The 20,614-nt window shown below is 38.7% G+C and overlaps 1 protein-coding gene across 1 annotated transcript in view; it reads right to left on the reverse strand.

Annotated features, from left to right (window-relative positions):
• LOC129326177 (acetylserotonin O-methyltransferase-like) overlaps positions 1-20,614 on the reverse strand; it is a 45,385-nt gene that overhangs the window by 15,982 nt on the left and 8,789 nt on the right. Inside the window, exons 5-6 of the mRNA XM_054974343.1 lie at positions 3,128-3,190; positions 492-610 (exon numbers count right to left, since the gene is read on the reverse strand). Coding sequence (XP_054830318.1) covers positions 492-610; positions 3,128-3,190 — 182 coding nt within the window. The remainder of the gene's footprint in view (positions 1-491; positions 611-3,127; positions 3,191-20,614) is intronic.

Consider the following 20,614-nt stretch of genomic DNA (forward strand, 5'->3'; position numbering starts at 1 on the left):
TGCGTATTTGAGAAATGTAGGATAATACTAGGCAGAAATAGTAGCAACATATTTTGCTTGTGATATTATTAACAATTTGATCTATAGTTCTTTCTGTACTGGAAGGTTACTCCAGTTGCCTATATTATTTCAAAGTGGTGTTTTTCCTTGTTAGTTTTCATATGCCAAGATGAAATAGAACAGCAATAAAACAGTACAATGCAAGGTTCTTCCTGGGCCCTTTCTATCACCCATTAATTCCTTTACTTCTTTTCAGAGCTCCACTTTAGGGTTACCCATCCTAATAATTGAGGCTATTACGTTCTCCAGGAACTTCCACCACTTTCCTTTTCTTACTGTTGAATCATTCCTGTCTTCACTTTCCTTTTCAGTACATTAATCTTACAGTGTGATTAAAAAAAATGTTCTAAGCTAAATTATAACAGAGCATTCATCCACTTTTACTGTAGTATTCACACTGCAAGTAAAGGAAGACAACTGAGAATACTTACCTCCCAGATCACAAATATTTGGAAACTGAGATAGATCAAATGCAGCAATGACATCTCTGCCCCACAGACTCCAACCACAATTCATTAAGTCCATGAACCTTCGCCGCTGTTCCTCTGATCTAGCAGTTCAAAGCAGTATTGACAGAAGAAAGAGACACACAAATAGAGTCTGACTTGCAAGTAAGGCCTTGATGCGCAAAATGCTACAGGGCTCAGCATTATAGACTGTAGCACAGGTTTTCCACCTGGCCTTGCAAACTCCAGCCATTCCTACAGTCCTGAAATGACATGGTCCTGCTGCACTGCTCCCGCTTTTTGATGCTACCGTGCTTGAAAAGAGCAGTTTCAACAATCCCTGCTCCACTGTTTCATAGCTGGTACCTTTGTGATTGCTCTGACCCACTGCAAATCAGGATGTACCTGGGACGAGCAAATCCTGGTCAGGGGCTGTGGAAAATATTTCTTCCTAGTGACAGTAGCATTTGTGAGAGTGGCACTGCACTAGGCTGTATAATTTCTGGACATCAGGTATGGTTGTATCCTGTTGACCTGTTGACTTAATGGCAGGATTTTTCTTCAGCACAAGAATCTTAACTTGGGTGACTTCTCGACTGCATGGGCTTCCTTCATAGTGTTTCTGAAATTCTGTATCTCGTAATTTGAGGGGGTGGGGATTGGCTGAGTTTGGGTGGAATAATTTTGCAAGCTGCAAGGATCAGAATGATTTTATTCTGGTCATTTAGGGGGAGAGGCTTGAGGCAGCAGGTGTACTCACAGCTCAGGTCTCAACCTGCCTCAAGTTTTTCTACTCTTCCCTCATAAATCTCTCCACTCTAACCTTGGGTAAACTCACAGGAGAAGGTGCACACAATCGCACCTGAATGTAAAGCACACGTTGACCAGTGGTGATATCTTCTCCCTGGCACAAAGCAGAGGCTAATTTATGCAGATTAGGGTGAAAATTAGAAATAACAGATAGTTATAAAAGGAGAGCCACTCTGAGGAGGACTCAGACATGAGTAGAATGGTTGCCCAATTCAGTAGCCTTCTGCTGTAGTGCTGCTGTCCTTTGCTTAGGTGCCTCCACCGTGATTAAAGAAGTCTTCCCAAGATAACGGGTCTAGCAGCCCCAAGAGGAATTTCATCCTACCTGGGAAAACTTCCAATCTTTTCTAGGGCTTTCTGATTAAAACTATTAACTTAGCATTAAAGAAAAGGAGACAATGAAGGTGTCGTATGCACTGTACACGCTCGAGTCCTTCCAGATCACTATTCCACATTGAAGGACCGATCTGGTCAGAGTTTCACATGTCAAGGCAATCAAAACATCATGTTCACTTTGCCTACTCCTATTTCTTTCAAAGCTGGATTTTAGTTGGAAAGGGAGACCAGGTGACCTGTCCAGTCTCCCAATTTTACTAATAAAAATAGAGAAAAGAAAGAGGGTCATCATTCTTCTATTTCCCATGAACAAAACTAAACATTCCCCCTCCACTCCTCCTTTTGAGATCTGTCTTCCATTAATAACACCCATATGTCAATGGGCTCTAGCACATTTAGGGTAACGCATGAAATGATACATTATGGAGTTGTCATAAAGTGAACAGAAACAGTTCCAAGTCCCAATGCAGAGAATCATGGTATGCAAAGTGATGGTCTCTTCCTCAATCAAAAACATTCAACATTAAGAACTTCAGAAAAAGCGCAGGTGCACAGAGGCTCTTAAGTGCCTCTGCCAGGCAGTCACTTCCTCACTTCCAGGGCGCATTTTGTAAGGGAACGCGCAGGAAAGCAGTTCCGGCAGTTCCCCAAAGAGGTCACATGTCAGGTGGCCCATTTACACCCATTTCAGTGTAAATGGCAAATGTGAATCCCAATGAAACCCAGCTATCTTAATTCCCACTTACGCATCAACCAATACAGCTTTCTCTTCAGGTTTCTATAACCCCCTCCCCCCACCTCATCCAACTGCTAAAAAACTGCTTTTAAAAAACCAATTCTCCATAGTCTGCTGCTATGAACCCTGAAAAGTTATGGGGAAAGAGAGGTTTCGGGGGGTGGGGGAGGAGTTGATGTTGCCTGCTTGCCCACCTGCACTTTAGCAATAGAGGAGATTGGCAGCAATTAAGGCCCCGTTTCCCAGAGGAATGTTGAAGGAAGCACTCACCTTGCACATGCGCAACAGGACAAAACTCATAATGGAAAAAACAAATGGATTAGATTCAAACCAGCAACAGCCCACCTGAAATGGAGTTTTTTCAGAAGCCCTGGATATGAAACTGACATGGAAATTTTCTCAGCGCATACATCTACTTAAGTACTTTATTTGAGGCAAGTGAACGTCAATACTAGGCAATAGTGCCACTGTCTGGAAACTAAGCAGTTGTGATTGTCCCACCTGGTCTGCTTAACTTCGAGGTACCTGGTTCCTGACATAAGAAAATCTTATGTTGGAATTAAGGGCATGCTTGAAATGAATCCCTGGATAACATCAGGGGACTTTGGGGGAATGCAAGGCCACAAGACAGAAGAAAGAATGGTTACATTAATGTTGCATGACCTTAACAGTCTAACAAGTTCCATAAGTTTTCTCTGATATGAGAAACTTACACAAATAGCCAGAGTATAATTTTTACCTGTAAACATGATCATACACATTTTTTGGACCAGGAAATTTCTCCAGTTGGTTTTTTCCTTCCCTAGAAGAGAATATTTGTTAAAATTAGATTAAAATGAGGCAGTGTAATCACAAAAGTACATGTACGGCTCCTGTTATCAAAGAGAGTTATATTACTAAAACAATTATATAGATACTTTTCAATTTTTTAAAAACAAAAACAAAAATCAGCCATCTGGACCTAGATGAAGGAAGCCAACACACCAACATCAGAAAAGCTCAGCATTTCCAGTTTAACTGTCTTATGAATTCTGTCTGATGAATGTTGTATTCAATTCTAATTAAGAAGTAAAAAAGTAGTTCAGTATTCCAACAAAACTAGTTTAGACCTTGTACCTAATTATCTTCTTTATGTACCTCTTTAGGGTATGTGTTAACCCCTTCTTCATAACTCAAGGGTACCTGACCTTTTGGGGCCTGTGGGTACTTTGGAATTCTGAAAAAAGGTTCCAGGCACAGCCCCAAAATGGCTGCTGCAAGAGGTGGAGCCAGCCCCCACATAGCTGCTGAAGGAGGGCAAGGCAAACACATAGAGGAAGCTCAAATGCAGAGAGAAGAGGTGTAATTTAAAAAATACTCTGGGAAAGAAGAATGAAAAAGAAGAAAACAAACTGTGTGATGGTAGCTGCCTTTGAAACAATGTTGTTTCAATCTGCATAGTCAATTGGATTTTCAGTGGCCAATCAAAGGCCCTGCTAGGTGATTGAGGGGGCAGAGCACCACCTAAGATGGTGGATGCAAGCTTTTGAGTCTCTAGCTCTTCTCCTCTGATGTAGACTCAAAACAACATCTCATGCACAGATCTAAATCATCAAAACATGCGGAAAACATCTGGAAGCAAAAACAAGAACACCAAAACTGAGAATGTGTCGGTAAGAACCTTCTTCATCCCTGAAACCCCGCGGAAAAGTGCTAGGCTCGGCCCTGGGGAAGAAACTAAAATGGCGACTAGCAATGATACTGCTCTTACTGCATTAGCTCCCCTTACAAAAAGCGACCTTGTAGAGTGCTTAGAAGAGCTTGAATCCCGTATGCTGGTTAAAATGCAAAAGCTTGTGGGAGCCCAACTTGCAGAATTTCAGCAGGCTCTAAATGAAACCACTAAAACAGCAGACACTGCCATGGAACTTGGTGTCACATTGCAGGAGGAAATACAGAGCCTGCAAAAAAATGAAAAGCTCATGCAGGGCAAAATCACTTCCCTTGAAAGTGTTATAAAACAAAATAACATCAGGCTTAGAAATTTTCCAGAATCAGCTGAAAATAATGCTGACTTGATTGCATTCATCTCTGCCTGGCTTGCCTCAGTACTTAAATTAGAGGAATGGGTTGCCCCCCTCATTGAAAAAGCTTATAGGGAAGACCTCCTACCCCCGCCAAAATCCACCAGAAGAAGGGACATTATAATAACAATTACAGACTCTAGATCAAGGCAAAGGATCTTTAAAGAGGCATGACTGAAGGGCTTTTTGCTGTATGAAGAAGAAAAAATTCAGGTCTTTCCAGATCTTCCAACAGCAATCCTAACAAAAAGAAAAGATCTGAAGCCTGTCACAGAAGTCCTAGCTCAAACTAAAATCAAGTACAGATGGGGCTTTCCCTGCAAACTTATTGTTCTGCATGAAGGAGTATGACTCCAAGCAAATAACCTGGATGAGGGCCTGAAACTCCTTGCTGATTTGAATTTGAAGATACAAGAAACAAAGGGAAGCCCCAGGGGAGACAGACCTTCCAGGAGCTCCAACACAAACGATAAATGGAGCAGGATTCCGATTAAACAAGCATCTCCAATTTAACTTTTTTTCCCTTTCTACATAAGCAGCCCACTGAGTATTTCTCTTCTAGTTATATCTTTGAGCTGTTGTAAAGAATTACCATTGTAAATACTTACTAATGTAGAGTTTGCATTGGGGAGGAGGGGGGCTTCTTAGCTGTTGCTCCTCTGAGTAAATCTCCTAGGGAATGGGCACATTTTTAAGTGCCTTTATTATGTTTTTTTGTTTTCTTTTCTTTTTCTCCTGGGAGTTAGGCTTCCTAGTGGAGGCCCACAGGGGATGGGGGGAAAGTTGCTTAAAAAAGGAAAAGATTCCTTTTGAATTGTGTTTCATTAAGTTGGAACTACACAGAATTTTAATATGTCTTTATTTTGTTAAAATGCTCTTAAAGAAGAAGAGCTTTGGAAGGGGAAGGGGAAGGGGTTTGTTAAAAAACTTAGGATGTTTAGACTGTTTTTTTTAGTTATGTTTTATAAAAGCTCGAACAGTATCTTTTTTTTTAATTAAATTTTTATTGGAATTAGAAATATTTTGTCATTTATAACAATCAAATTACTTTAATATTCCCGTTCTAACCCCCTCCCTTCCCCCCCCCGTTTGTTGACTTCCAACAGTTTTCCAACCCTTTGTCTATTCTTCCCCTACTCATTTCAACTTATTTTGTCAATTAAACATATACTTTCACACTCTTCTAAGCTAGTCTATTATAACACAGTACTAAGTCAATTTCCCTTCACTTATCAACTAACTAATACATTCCTGGCATGTTATTCAATAGTAATAATACTGGTAATATTCTCAATATCCTGTACTCTAACTTATTCATTCTAATGTCATCAATATGGGACAAACAATTTATCCCTCCCTATACATAACTTGAGTACTCATAAGTGATGAATACATTTATAAGTCAACCAATTTAACTTATACTCTATATGTTACTCTTTACTTCCTCTTATATCTCTTATATCTCTTATCTTTATAACATAAAGTCAATCAATTTGACTCATATTCTACACATTTCTAAATATACCTATAAACACAATATACATTCGACATAAGTCAATCAATTTGACCCATGTTCTGCACATTTCTAAATATCGCTATAACCAAAAATACCTTCAGCATAAGTCAATCAATTTAACCTATATTCTATATGCTACTTCTCATTCCCCCCCTTCTTGTATTCATGAATTTTAATTCTGTTAATTCTCAATTACACCCCTATCTGCCAGCAACATAATTAATTAATTTCTATTCTTATATATCACATAATAACTATTACTTAATACTGTATAGAATAATCAAATAGAATATTTGCTTAGTAATTCTTCTTTAACTCTCCTCCCCCCGGTATAGTCACTTCTCTCTTCTTTTGTTTTTCTTCAATAATTTTCAAACTGCCACAGTTCTCCTCCCACCTCCCATTTTTTCACCAAATATTGTTTCAGCTTCTCCCAATCTGTGTTAAACTGTCCTGGATCAAGGTCTCTTAGTTTTCTTGTCAGTTTATCCATCTCCGCCATGTACAGCAATTTGTGAATCCAGTCCTCGATAGTTGGCACTTCTTGTACTTTCCACTTTTGCACATACAAAAGTCTAGCCGCTGCTGTCATGTAAAAAAGCAATGTCCTATGTTGTGCTGGAATATCTTCCATTCCCAAGTTCAGTAGCAGGAGTTCTGGGTTCTTATTAACTTGAAACTGTAAAATCTCACTTATTACTCTTATTATTTCCCCCCAGTACTGTCTGGCTACCTCACAAGTTCACCACATATGGTACAAAGATCCTTCATGCTTTTTACATTTCCAGCATTTATTAGACGTGTTCACATTCCCTAGCGCAATTTTCTTTGGTGTCAGGTACCAACGATAGATCATTTTATAGACATTCTCTTTAATGTTAGTGCATGTCGTAATCTTCAAAGTATTTTTCCACAAATATTCCCACGCCTCCATTGTTATTTCTTTATTAAAATTTATAGCCCACTTCACCATTTGCACCTCAACTACCTCTTCTTCAGTGTACCATTTTAACAACACTTTATAGACCTTTGAAATGTCCTTTTTGTCTTCTTGTAAAATTACTTCCTCCAAGTCCGAGTTCTCCATTCTTATCCCTCCCTTGACACAATCCGATTTATAAAGGTCTCTGAGCTGTCTATATTGAAACCAGTCATAGTTTGGAGACAACTCTTCTTGCGTCTTTATTCTTAATTTAGAAAATTCTATTCGTGTTATCTCCTTATACGTTAAACACTGTTGTTCATTATCAACAGTTCTCGGATCTATCACTTCATAAGGAACCACCCAGGAGGGAATTCCTTCTTGTAGGTAATCTCTGTACTTTTTCCATATTGTGAAGAGGCTTCTCCGAATGTAATGGTGTAAAAACATAGAGTCCGCTTTTACTTTATCATACCATAAGTATGCATGCCATCCAAATTTTTTTTGTATCCCTCTAAGGCCAGCAATTTGCGATTTTTAAGCATCATCCAGTCCTTCAGCCAAACCAAGCAGATTGCCTCATAGTAAAGTCTTAGGTTGGGCAGTTGCATTCCGCCTCTCTCTTTCGCGTCCTGTAACACTTTCATTTTCACTCGAGGCTTTTTGCCTGCCCAAACAAAGTCCGATATCTTTCTCTGCCATTTCTCAAACTGCTTGGAATCCCGAATAACTGGTATTGTCTGTAACAAAAACATCACTCTTGGCAGCACATTCGTCTTGACTGCTGCAATTCTTCCCAACCATGACAAATTCAATCTATTCCATTTAATCAAGTCTCGCTCTATTTGAGTCCACAATTTCTCATAATTGTTCTTGAATAGATCTATATTCTTTGCAGTCAGTTCAATTCCCAAATATTTCACCTTATTTGTTACTTCACAGTCTGTTATTTCCATAAGTTGCTGTTGTTTTTGTTTAGTCATATTTTTACACAGTATCTTTGACTTCTTTTTGTTTACAAAAAAACCTGCCAAATCTCCAAATTCTGTGATTTTTTCTATTACCCTTGGCATGTTTTCAATTGGATCTTCCACAAATAACATTATATCGTCTGCAAATGCTCTGACCTTATAGGAAAAGTCTTTTATCTTTATTCCACAGATTGCATTATCTTCTCGGATCTGTATCATCAAAATTTCCAAAACCATTATAAACAACAGTGGAGACAACGGGCAACCTTGTCTTGTACCTTTGCCTATAGTCAATTTCTTAGTCACCTCGTCATTCACCACAATTGCTGCACTCTGGTCTCTGTAGATTTCTTTTACTGCTCTGATAAATCTTTCTCCCAACTGTAGCTGTTCCATAGTGGCGAACATAAAATCCCAGTTCAAATTGTCAAATGCTTTTTCAGCGTCCACAAAGAAGAACCCAACCTCCTTATCACAACGCCTATCATAATATTCAATAGCATTTATAACTGTCCTTATATTGTCTCTGATTTGTCTATTCGGTAAAAAACCAGCTTGTTCTTCCCCAATAACTTCGGATAGCCATCCCTTTACTCTTTCCGCTAAGATCTTCGCAAAGATCTTATAGTCATTGTTAAGTAAGGAAATAGGTCTGTAATTTTTGACGTTAGTCAAGTCCTGTCCTTCTTTAGGGATCAATGATATATTAGCTTCACTCCAAGTATCTGGAATTCTTTGGTCTCTCATAACACCATTGATCACTTCTTTTAGGAATGACACCAGTTCATTGACCATTACCTTATAAAATTTAGCTGTGAGTCCATCAGGCCCTGGCGCCTTACCCAGATTTGTTGACTGTATTGCCTTCCTTATCTCTTCCTCTGTCACTTCACTATTCAATTTATTTCTCCAATCTTCCGAGATCACTGGGAGCCTCATTTTCCCCAGATATATCGCTATTGAATCTTTATTCACCTCTTTTTTATTATACAATTTAGCGTAAAATTTGTAGAAGGCTCTACTAATGGCAGTCTGTTCCAGATATACTTTAATATCCTCACATATTTTATTTATTGTCTTCTTCTCCTTTCTCTTCTTCAATTGCCATGCCAAATATTTCCCAGGTTTATTTGCTCCTTCAAACGACTTTTGATTCATTCTCTTCAGATTCCATTCCAGTTCTTTATTATTCATTGCTGTCAACTGTTCTTGTAAAATTTTAATGTCTTGGTAAACTTTCTTCTTCCCTGGTCTTTTCTTTAGTAGTATTTCTTTGGCTTTTATTTTCTCTGTAATCTCCTGTCTCTTCTCCTCTTGTTTTTTCCTGGCTCTTCCATTTAAGTCCATTAGTATGCCTCTAATTACTGCCTTATAGGTATCCCATACCTTGTTGGTTGGTACTTCTCGATTCATGTTGTATTGTATGAAGAACTTAGTTTCCCTTCTCAACATCTCCAAGTTTTCTCCCTCTTGCAACAAGTCCTCATTTATTCTCCATCCTTTCCTCTTAGTTCTTTTCCCAAACTTCCACATAATTGGATTGTGATCTGAGCCTACCATAGGCATTATTTCCACCTCTTTAGTCCATAGCATTAAGTCCTTTGAGGCCCAGATCATGTCGATTCGTGATAAAGTAGAGTGTCTTGCGGAGAAAAATGTGAATTGTCTGCCCTTGGGATTCTGTATTCTCCATACATCTTCCAAAGTTTCCTGCTGCATTAATGCAAAAAAAGTTTTTGGTAGTAGTCCTCTTTTCTTTTGTGCAGTTGCTGATTTCTTGTCCTGCTCCAAATTTGTAACTCCATTGAAGTCTCCTGCAAGAATTATCTGGTCGTAAGAAAGTTCATCTAATTGCTTCCTCAAATCCTCAAAGAAGCTTTCTTTTGCTCCATTAGGTGCATAGATTCCAATCACCAGCACTTTCTTTAAATTCCATGTACATTCCACCGCTAAAAATCTGGCTTCTGGGTCCTTAAACACTAACTTTGGCTGCAGCTCCTCTCTAATATACAAGACCACTCCCCTTTTTTTCTTTTTTGTGGCCACTGCAAAATGAGTGCCCAATTTGCTCAGTTTTAGATATTTTACATCCTGTTTTCTAATATGAGTCTCTTGTAAACAAACAATGTCACATTTCTGTTTTAATAGCCAGTGAAAAGTACTTTTTCTCTTATTGGGTGAATTAAGTCCATTTACATTCCAAGATATAACCTTACATTCCATATTCATAGCCTTGTTGCTGGTAAGTCCTTTTCATTGTCCCTCATAAACTTTTCCATTTCAGATTCAGATCTGATGCGCTTTTTCACTCCTCCAAACTCAAATGCCAGTCCTTCCGGTAATTCCCATCTATACCTTATTTTCATGTCCTTCAAAATTTGGACTAAGGCTTTATATTTTTTCCGATCAAGCAACACTGATCTAGGTAACTCCTTCATAATAATCACCGTCTTGCCATCAACCTCCAATGGGTCTTGGAATTGCTTGCTCACAATCATTTCTTTCATATTTCTGGTTGTAAATTGCACAATCACGTCTCTTGGTAACTTCCTCTGGGTCGCAAGTCTTGAGTTTATACGATACACCACATCTAGGATAGCCACAATTTCTTCTTCTTCCTTCCCCAGGTATCCAGCTAACACTTCAGCAACTTGCTCTTGAGCTGTCTTTCCCTCCATCTCCGGCAAACCGCGAAACCTTAGCTGCTTTTCCATATACTTGCTCTCCGCAATAGCCATTCTGCCCCTCATCGTCCTCATATCTGTCTGTTGCATGTCTGAGAGATTCTCCATCGCCTTCTCCACCACGTTAACTTTTTGCTGTGTTGCTTCCATTCCCTTTTTCATTTCTGCCAATTCACTTTTAACTGTCTCTTTAACTTCTTTGATCTCTTTCACCAGCTCCTGCTGGACCTTTAACATTTCCGAAAATCTTTTGTCTAAATTTTCCATAGCCGTCTGCCACTCTTTTTTCGACATCGTGGGGCTTGACTTGCCTCGCTCCCACGAATCTGCTCGTTTCCTTAACTCCGTGGCGCTTGGCTAAGTGTCCCTTTAATTTAATTTAATTCAAATGTCCCGGTTTCAAAAGGAAAAAAAAGCACTTACAAAATCCAAAATGCCGGGCGTCTTTTCTCTATGGTTTTTCTATATTTTTGTAATCCAATATGGCATACTTCCTCTTCTGCTGAAGCCCGTGCCCTTCCCTCTTCAAAGATGGCGATTGCCCTCTTCCTGTCTGCCTTAGGGCCGTCTCTCTCCAGTAGCTCTATCACAATTACGTACTTCCTGTTTCCCGTCTCCTCACAGCAGCTCTCGCGATGGTAGAAACTTTCACAGTCTATTATCTCCTCACAACCACAGGTATGAACAACAATCCTCCAATTTCTCTAATTACTTCTTTTAGCTTAGTCCTTTTACTAATCTGTTTCTTGCCGAGTCTTCCTCTACTTTTAATCAAACTGTTGCAGTTTAAAAGTCCCCTTTAATGCTTCTTTACTTTAAGTAATTCATCCCGTTTCTTTTTTTTTTTTTGAAAAATTTTTATTGGGTTAGAATCCATTATTTCCACATTTACATTCAATTTTCCCCAATTTTTTCATCTCTAACCCCCTCCCTTCCCCCCCCTTTTTGTTGACTTCCAACAGCTTTCCAACCCTTTGTCCCCTTTCCCTTACTTTTATTAGCTTCCTCTATCTAAAACAAATATATATTCTCCATTATTCTAAGCAGTACATCCTTAACTATTTTTAACATTATATGCCCAAACTGTAAGTCTTTGTTTCCATCTTAGATAAACAATTTATCCCAATTTTTCAATTTCAGATATTTCTATATATCATAAACCATATAGATCATACATTCGTTTATATCAAACAATTTGACTTATTCTCTATATATATTACTCATTCTATCTTTTTATAATAGTTCTATATATCTCTCCTCACGTAGTCAATCAATTTGACCCATCTATATCTTCAGACATTCAGTTTGGTACAAAACTTATCAGAAAAAAAGAAAATATTGTTAGTTAATCGCTCCTTATATTTAGTCCTTATAATTAATTATTTTCTCTATGTTCTGTTTGTTAACCTATATATATCTATATATATGTCAATCTATTAATCTGACTGCTTATTAATTCACATTTATCTCTTCTCCCCCCGGTAAAGTCTCCCCCCTCTACTTCAATACTTCAGTAGTTCTCAAACTGCCACAGTTTTCCTCCCACCTCCCATTTCTTCTCCAGGTATTGTTTCAGCTTCTCCCAGTCTGTGTTGAACTGCCCTGAGTCCAGATCTCTCAGTTTTCTTGTCATCTTGTCCATTTCAGCCATATACAGCAATTTGTAAGTCCAATCTTCAATAGTTGGCACTTCTTGTACTTTCCATTTTTGCGCATACAAAAGTCTAGCTGCTGCTGTCATATAAAATATCAACGTCCTGTGTTGGGCTGGAATTCCCTCCATTCCCAAGTTCAGTAGCAGGAGTTCTGGGTTCTTATTAATTTGAAATTGTAAAATTTCACTCATTTCTCTTATTATTTCCCCCCAGTACTGCCTGGCTACCTCACACGACCACCACATATGATAGAGGGAGCCCTCATGCTTCTTACATTTCCAGCATTTATTAGAAGTATTCAAATTCCCTAGCGCAATCTTCTTTGGTGTCATGTACCAACGATAGATCATTTTGTAAATGTTCTCTTTGATATTAATACATGTCGTTGTCTTCATTGTAGTTTTCCACAAGTATTCCCATGCCTCCATTGTTATTTCTTTATTAAAGTTTATAGCCCATTTCACCATTTGTGTTTTAACTATCTCATCCTCGGTATACCACTTCAACAGTACTTGGTATACCTTGGATATTCTTTTCTTATCTTCTTTAAGAAGGGTCTGCTCTAGTTCCGAATTCTCTATTCGTATACCTCCCTTTACAGAGTCCGAATTATATAAGTCTCTGATCTGTCTATACTGGAACCAATCGTAGTTAGGTGATAGTTCCTCTTGTGTCTTTATTCTAAGTTTGGATGCTTCAGTTTTAGTTATTTCTTTATACGTTAAACATTGTTGTTCATTATCAACAGCTCTCGGGTCTATCACCTCATATGGAACCACCCACAAAGGGGTTCCTTCTTGTAGATAAATTCTGTACTTCTTCCAGATTATGTATAGACTTCTCCGAACAAAGTGATGCAGGAACATCGAGTTGACCTTTGCTTTGTCATGCCATAAATATGCGTGCCATCCAAATATTTTTTTATATCCCTCTAGGGCTAATAGTTTCTTGTTCTTTAATGTCATCCATTCTTTCAACCAAACTAGGCAGATTGCATCATGATAAAGTCTCAGATTGGGCAGTTGCATTCCGCCTCTTTCCTTTGCATCTTGTAAAACTTTCACTTTCACTCGAGGCTTCTTGCCTGCCCAAACAAAATCTGATATTTTCCTCTGCCATTTTTCAAATTGTTTGGAGTCTCTGATGATTGGTATTGTCTGTAGCAAAAACATTACTCTTGGTAACACATTCATCTTAACTGCTGCAATCCTGCCCAACCATGACAAATTCAATCTATTCCATTTAATCAAGTCTCTCTCTATCTGAGTCCATAGTTTTTCATAATTGTTTTTGAATAGATCTATGTTCTTTGCAGTTAATTCGACTCCCAAATATTTCACTTTACTTGTTACTTCACAATCCGTTGTTTCCATTAACAATTGTTGTTTCTGCTTAGTCATATTTTTGCATAATATCTTTGACTTCTTTTTGTTAATGAAGAAACCTGCCAAGTCTCCAAACTCCTTGATCTTATCTATCACTCTTGGCATGTTCTCCAATGGGTCCTCTACAATTAACATTATGTCATCCGCAAATGCTCTGACCTTGTATGAATAGTCCTTTATTTTTATTCCACGAATTTCATCATCTTGACGTATTTGTATCATCAGAATCTCCAATACTAAAATGAACAACAATGGAGATAACGGGCAACCTTGTCTTGTTCCTTTACTTATCGTCAATTTCTTGGTCAATTCATCATTCACCACGATTGCTGCAGTCTGGTCTCTATAAATTTCCTTAATTGCTCTGATGAATCTTTCTCCCAATTGTAGCTTTTCCATAGTGGCAAACATAAAGTCCCAGTTTAAATTGTCAAACGCTTTTTCAGCGTCTACAAAGAAGAAACCAACCTCTTTGTCACAACGCTTGTCATAATATTCAATAGCATTGATCACTGTCCTTAAGTTGTCTCTTATTTGTCTGTCTGGCAAAAAGCCTGCTTGTTCCTCCTCTATGACTTCCGAGAGCCACCCCTTCAATCTCTCCGCCAATATCTTCGCAAAAATTTTATAGTCATTGTTGAGTAGCGATATAGGTCTATAATTTTTCACATTAGTCAGGTCTTGGCCCTCTTTTGGGATCAATGATATATTCGCTTCACTCCAAGTTTCTGGAATCCTTTGATCCCTTAAAACCCCATTCATCACCTCTTTTAGGAATGGTGCCAGTTCATTAGCCATTGTCTTATAGAATTTAGCCGTAAGTCCATCTGGCCCTGGCGCCTTTCCTAGATTTGCAGATTGTATTGCCTTACTTATTTCCTCGTCAGTTACTTCACTATTCAACTTATTTCTCCAAGCTTCCGAGATTTCTGGAAGTTTGGTTTTCTCCAAATATGACGCTATTGATTCTTTGTTTACTTCTTTTTTATTATACAGCTTAGCGTAAAATTTATAAAAGGCTCTACTAATGGTAGCCTGCTCCAAATACGTTTTGTTATCTTCGCAAATTTTATTTATTATCTTCTTTTCCCTTTTCTTCTTCAATTGCCATGCCAGGTACTTCCCAGGTTTATTAGCACCCTCAAACGCTTTTTGATTCAGTCTTTTGAAATTCCACTCCAATTCTTTATTGCTCATTGCTATTAGCTGTTCTTGAAGTATTTTAATTTCCTGGTATACCTTCTTTTTCCTTGGTCTCTTTTTTAGCTGTATTTCTTTGGCTTTTATTTTCTCCTCAATCTCTTGTCTTTTCTCCTCTTTCTTCTTTCTTGCTCTACCATTTAAGTCCATTAGTATGCCCCTTACAACCGCCTTGTAAGCATCCCAAACTTTATTGGTTGGTACTTCTTTATTCACGTTGTATTGTATAAAAAACTTTGTCTCTCTTCTCAATATTTCCATATTCTCTCTTTCCTGTAACAAGTCCTCATTTATTCTCCATGCTTTCCTTTTTCTCTTTTTTCCAAATTTCCACATAATTGGGTTGTGATCTGAGCCTACCATAGGCATTATTTCTACCTCCTTAGTCCATAGTGCTAAGTCTTTTGAGGCCCAGATCATATCAATTCTTGATAATGTAGAATGCCTTGCAGAATAAAAAGTAAACTGTCTGCTTTTAGGATATTCTCTCCTCCATACATCTTCAAGAGTCTCTTGTTGAATCAACTCAAAAAAAAGCTTTGGTAATAGTCCTCTTTTCTTTTGTGCCGTTGTAGTCTTTTTGTCTAGTTCCAAGTCTGTCACTCCATTGAAGTCTCCAGCAAGAATTATCTGGTCATATGCAAGATCGTCTAAATGCTTCCTTAAATCCTCAAAGAAGCTTTCTTTTGCACCGTTAGGTGCATAAAGTCCGACTACCAACACTCTCTTTAAATTCCAAATACATTCCACTGCTACAAATCTAGCTTCCACATCTCTCATAACAAATTTTGGCTGTAGCTCCTCTTTTATGTACAACACCACTCCTCTTTTTTTCTTGTTGGAGGCCGCTACAAATTCTTTGCCCAGTTTTCCAGATTTTAAATATTTTACATCCTGCTTTCTGATATGGGTCTCTTGCAAACAAACAATGTCACATTTTTGTTTTAGTAGCCAGTGAAAAGTATTTTTCCTCTTATTCGGTGAGTTTAGTCCATTTACATTCCAAGATAATACTTTACACTCCATACTCATGATCTTGTTGGTAAGTCTTTTTCATTGTCCTTAATAAATCGCTCCATCTCTCGCTCAGATCTGATGCGTTTTTTGGCCCCTCCAAACTCAAAGGACACTCCTTCCGGTAACTCCCATCTGTACCTGATTTTCATGTCCTTCAAAATCTGAATTAGCACTTTATATTTTTTCCGGTCCAGTAACACTGATCTGGGCAGTTCCTTCATTATAATAATCGTCTTGCCATCAATCTCCAATGGATCTTGAAACTGTTTTGTCACAATCCTCTCTTTCATATTTCGTGTTGTAAACTGCACAATCACATCTCTTGGTAGTTTCCTCTGGGTTGCTATTCTCGAATTCACACGGTATGCCACATCTAGGATAGCCACAACTTCCTCCTCCTCCTTCCCCAGGTACTCAGCCAACACCTCAGTCATCTGTTCTTGCGCTGACTTTCCTTCCACTTCTGGCAAGCCACGAAAACGTAGCTGCTTCTCCATATGTTTAGTTTCTGCAACTGACATTCTCCCCTTCACCAATCTCATCTCTGTTTGTTGCGTGTCTGCTAAATTCTCCATCGCGTCTTCTACTGTTTTAACTCTCTGCTGCGTTCCTTGTAATTCACTTCGTATTGTTTCCATACCTTTTTTCACTTCTGACAGCTCCGATTTTACTGTCTGTGTAACCTCTTTAACCTCTTTTATCAGCTCCAATTTCGTGTCCTTAAGTTCTTTAATCATATCTAAAAGTTTTTTGTCCAGGTTTTTATCCAGGTTTTCTATTGCCGATTGCCACTCTTTTTTTGACATCGTGGGGCTTGCTTTAGCTCGCTCCCACGAATCCGCTCTCTTCCTTAACTCCGTGGCATAAAATTTAACGTTTTTCTATTTTAAATGTCCCGGTCTTCTTATAGAAATTAAATTTTAAAGAGTCCAAAATGTCGGGCGTCTTTTCTCTATGGTTTCTCTATGATTTTGTAATCCAAGATGGCCTACTTCCTCTTCCGCTGAAGCCGCGACCCTTCCCCTTTCAAAAATGGCGATTCCCTACTTCCTGCCCTCCAGCAAGGGCCGCTTCTCTCCAGCCACTCTATTGTTATTACGCACTTCCTGTCTCCCGTCTTCCCACAGCAGATCTCGCGATGGTGTCTTTTTCTCACAGCTCCAAAGCCACAGGTATTCAAAACAATAGTCCCATTTCTTTAATAACTTCTTTAAACTTAGTCTCTTTTTAAATTCAATTCCTGCCGAGTCTTCCCCTCCTTTTCACTAGTCTGTTGCAGTTTAAAAATCTACTTTTTTTCCTCTCTGTTTTTATCAATCTGTCCCGTCTCAGAAGATAATGATCTTTACCTTCTCTTCACTTTTCTCGGGTTGTAATCGCTGTTTCGATTTTAAGTTCTCCTCTCAGCTTCTTCCCCCAATCGAAGCTTGGGTATGTAGGTCTTATGCCAGCCGAATTGGCCCCAAAACTGCCGCAGAGATTATAGCCGACCCGTCGCAAGGTGGGACCTCAAGGATCGGGAGGGGACCCGTTGTGTAGAGCCCCCCCTCGTCCGAGATCTAGCTCACCCTAGGGTCTTGAGCGTTCTTTGCCTGCTCCCCGCCTGAGAGCAGTCGGCCGCGGGCTATTTTCACCCCGCCAGCCGGTTAAAACGGCAGTCCGGTCAGCTCCGCAAGTGGAGCTGCGTTAGACCTCCATGGATCCCAAACAGGAAGTCCTCCAAGTAATTCATCCCGTTTCAAGAGATAGTGATCTTTACCTTTTCAAACATCTTTCTGGGTTGTAATCACTGCTTCAAACTCAGGTTCTCTTTCACCTTCTTTCCTCCTGTTGATGCTTGGCCATGTAGATCTTATGCCAGCCGTCACTGGCTCCAGAACTGCCGCAGAGATATAGGCCGACCTGTCTTAGGGTGGGACCTCAAGGGACGGGGGAGAATCCGTTGCGCAGAACCCCCCCTCGCCTGAGATCAACGCGCCCTGAGGTACTTGAGCGTTCAAAGCCTGTTCTCCGCCTGAGAACAGGGGACCACGGGCTTGTTTGCCCCCGCTGGTCACTAAAAACGGCAGCCCGGTCAGCTCTGCTCCCAGAGCTGTGTTAGACCTCCATGGATCCCAAACAGGAAGTCCCCAAAGCTCGAACAGTATCTATATCCCAAATCCATGTCTAAGGTTATCAGATATTGAAAGCAGTTTTATAAATTATATTATATTTAGGAATGAAATCACCCCCTTGTTTGAGTTGTTCTTGAAGGCAACCACTAGCCAGAACTACCTCATCATGGTATTTATATTTTATAACCCAACACTGCCAACACATGGCTTACAGTAAAATAAAAGTACTAACTCTTAACTGTAGGGGGCTTAGTAACTGTATTAAATCCAAAAGGATCTCATCGTCACTAACCAAAGAGAAAGTAGACATACTGTTTCTTCAAGAAACACACCTTAAGTCCCAAGTGTCTCAGGTCTTAAAAAATAAATGGTTCACCCACCAATTCCAGGCTCCTGGTTCTTCAAAGTCCAGGGGAGTGGCAACCCTTATATCCAGGAACGTGTCCTACCACTATTTAGGTAGCTTGTCAGATCCCAGAGGACGATATTTATTTATGAAAGGTAAACTTCATGGGAAAATGACTACTTTAGCATGTGTTTATGTACCTAATAATAATCAGTTAACATTTATTGAAGAAGTGCTTGCTAAGCTCCAAGAGTTTCAGGAGGGGGATATTCTTCTTGGGGGGGATACGAATATCACAGCTAATACTAAACTGGGCAGAACACACTTGAAACCAACTAAAGGCATAAAGAAAAACCCAGACACAGGTTTAAGCAAAATTCTAGAGCAATATGATTTATGTGATATATGGAGGGCATTCCACCCAGGCACAAAAGATTTCACATATTATTCTTCTGTTCACAAAATTCATACCCGCATTGATTATCTATTTGCATCCCGCAATCTGCTCAAAAAGATCACCTCTGCCTCTATTGGCCAAAAACTTTGGTCAGACCACACCTGGGTGGATTGTTATATATCTAATGAGGAGATGAAAGCTAAAGACTGCAACTGGGTATTAAATACATCTCTTTTTTATTAGATCCCGCTGTTCAAAAAGAAATCTCCAATGCATTATCAGATTACTTTGAACTAAACTCTGACTGCGGTGTTCCAGTTGAAGTGGTATGGGATGCATCCAAGGCTGTGATACAAGGTAAATTCATTTCAATAGCTTCTGCTATCAAGAAGAAAAAAAACTTAAATTAATCACAGATTTGAACCAAGAGATCAAAAACTTAGAAAACAAACATAAGATCTTTGGTGGGAAAAAAACCTTACAAAAATTGGAGGCCCGCCGCAAAAAATTGGAAACCCTGGAGTGCACTAAAATACAAAGGAACATTCTTTATTTAAAACAAAAATACTGGCAAAAAAATTCTAAATCTATACATACGTTAGCCTGTAGGGTTAATAAAAAAAAATCAGCTAGACATATAAACACCATCAGTAACCATCAAAATACCTTAACTTCTGACCCCCTAGAGATAGTCCAAATTTTTGCAAAATTTTACAAAAATTTATACTGTACAGACAATCCTCAAGAGAACTCTTATTTCTTTCTTTTCGAAACAATACCCCATTAAAAACAAACTCACAGCAGAACACCAAAAATTTCTAGATCAACCCATAACAAATCAAGAACTACTAGAAACCATCAAAAACCTCAAAAATAACAAAACACCAGGAAGGGATGGCCTGCCAGCTGAATATTACAAAAAATTTGCTGAACAGATAATAAATCCATTAACCAACACATGCAATTTAATCCTACAATCAGGCAAAATACCTAAATCATGGCTAGAGTCCAGAATTATAGTCATACATAAAAAGGATAAAGATGCAACCAAACCCCAGTCCTATCATCCCATTTCATTAATTAATCAAGATGCCAAGATCTTCACATCCGTTTTAGCCTCTAGACTGAATAAAATAATAGCTCAATATATTAATACAGATCAATCTGGTTTCATCCCCTCCAGAACCATCACAGACAATATTAAAAAAAACAATAAATATCATCAATTTCTGTAAATATACAAAGACTGAATCTATAATATTGGCGGTGGATATTGAAAAAGCGTTTGGTCGCTTAGAAATACCATTTTTAAAAACAATATTAAAATATATGGAGTTTGGGGACCGCTTTCTTACAGCCATAGATGCCCTATATGAATATCCCAATGCACAAGTCAGAATTAATGGTTACAATTCATCAGACTTCACACTCACAAGAGGCACTAGACAAGGCTGCCCATTGTCACCCTTGCTTTTTGCTTTATCCGTAGAACCACTAGCAGAAGCTATTAGAGATGACCCCGGAATTCAGGGTGTCAAAATAGGGACAAAAACCCATAAAATCTGTCTATACGCAGATGACATGGCAATCTATTTAACAAATCCTCTAGACTCTCTCAAAGCTTTAAACAATATTTTACAGCTTTTTGCCACTATTTCAGGCCTAAATATTAATGCAGCCAAAACTGAAATATACCCCATTTATATTAATGCCTCTTCCCGCAAGGCCTTTAAAACCTCATTTACTTTCAAATGGTTAGAAAAACCTTGGTGCTACTTAGGAGTTTTAATCCCAGAAGACCTTAAGGACCTTTTGAAACACAACTATACAAACTGGATAACAAAATTGAATTTATTAATTCAGAGTTGGAACAAACTATACTTTTCGTGGTCTGAAAAATTTTATCTGATTAAATCTATTGTGCTTCCACAATTTATTTTTCTTTTTCAAAATCTA

The sequence above is a fragment of the Eublepharis macularius genome, chromosome 3, assembly GCF_028583425.1.
Source record: "Eublepharis macularius isolate TG4126 chromosome 3, MPM_Emac_v1.0, whole genome shotgun sequence".
NCBI classification, from domain to species: Eukaryota; Metazoa; Chordata; class Lepidosauria; order Squamata; family Eublepharidae; genus Eublepharis; species Eublepharis macularius.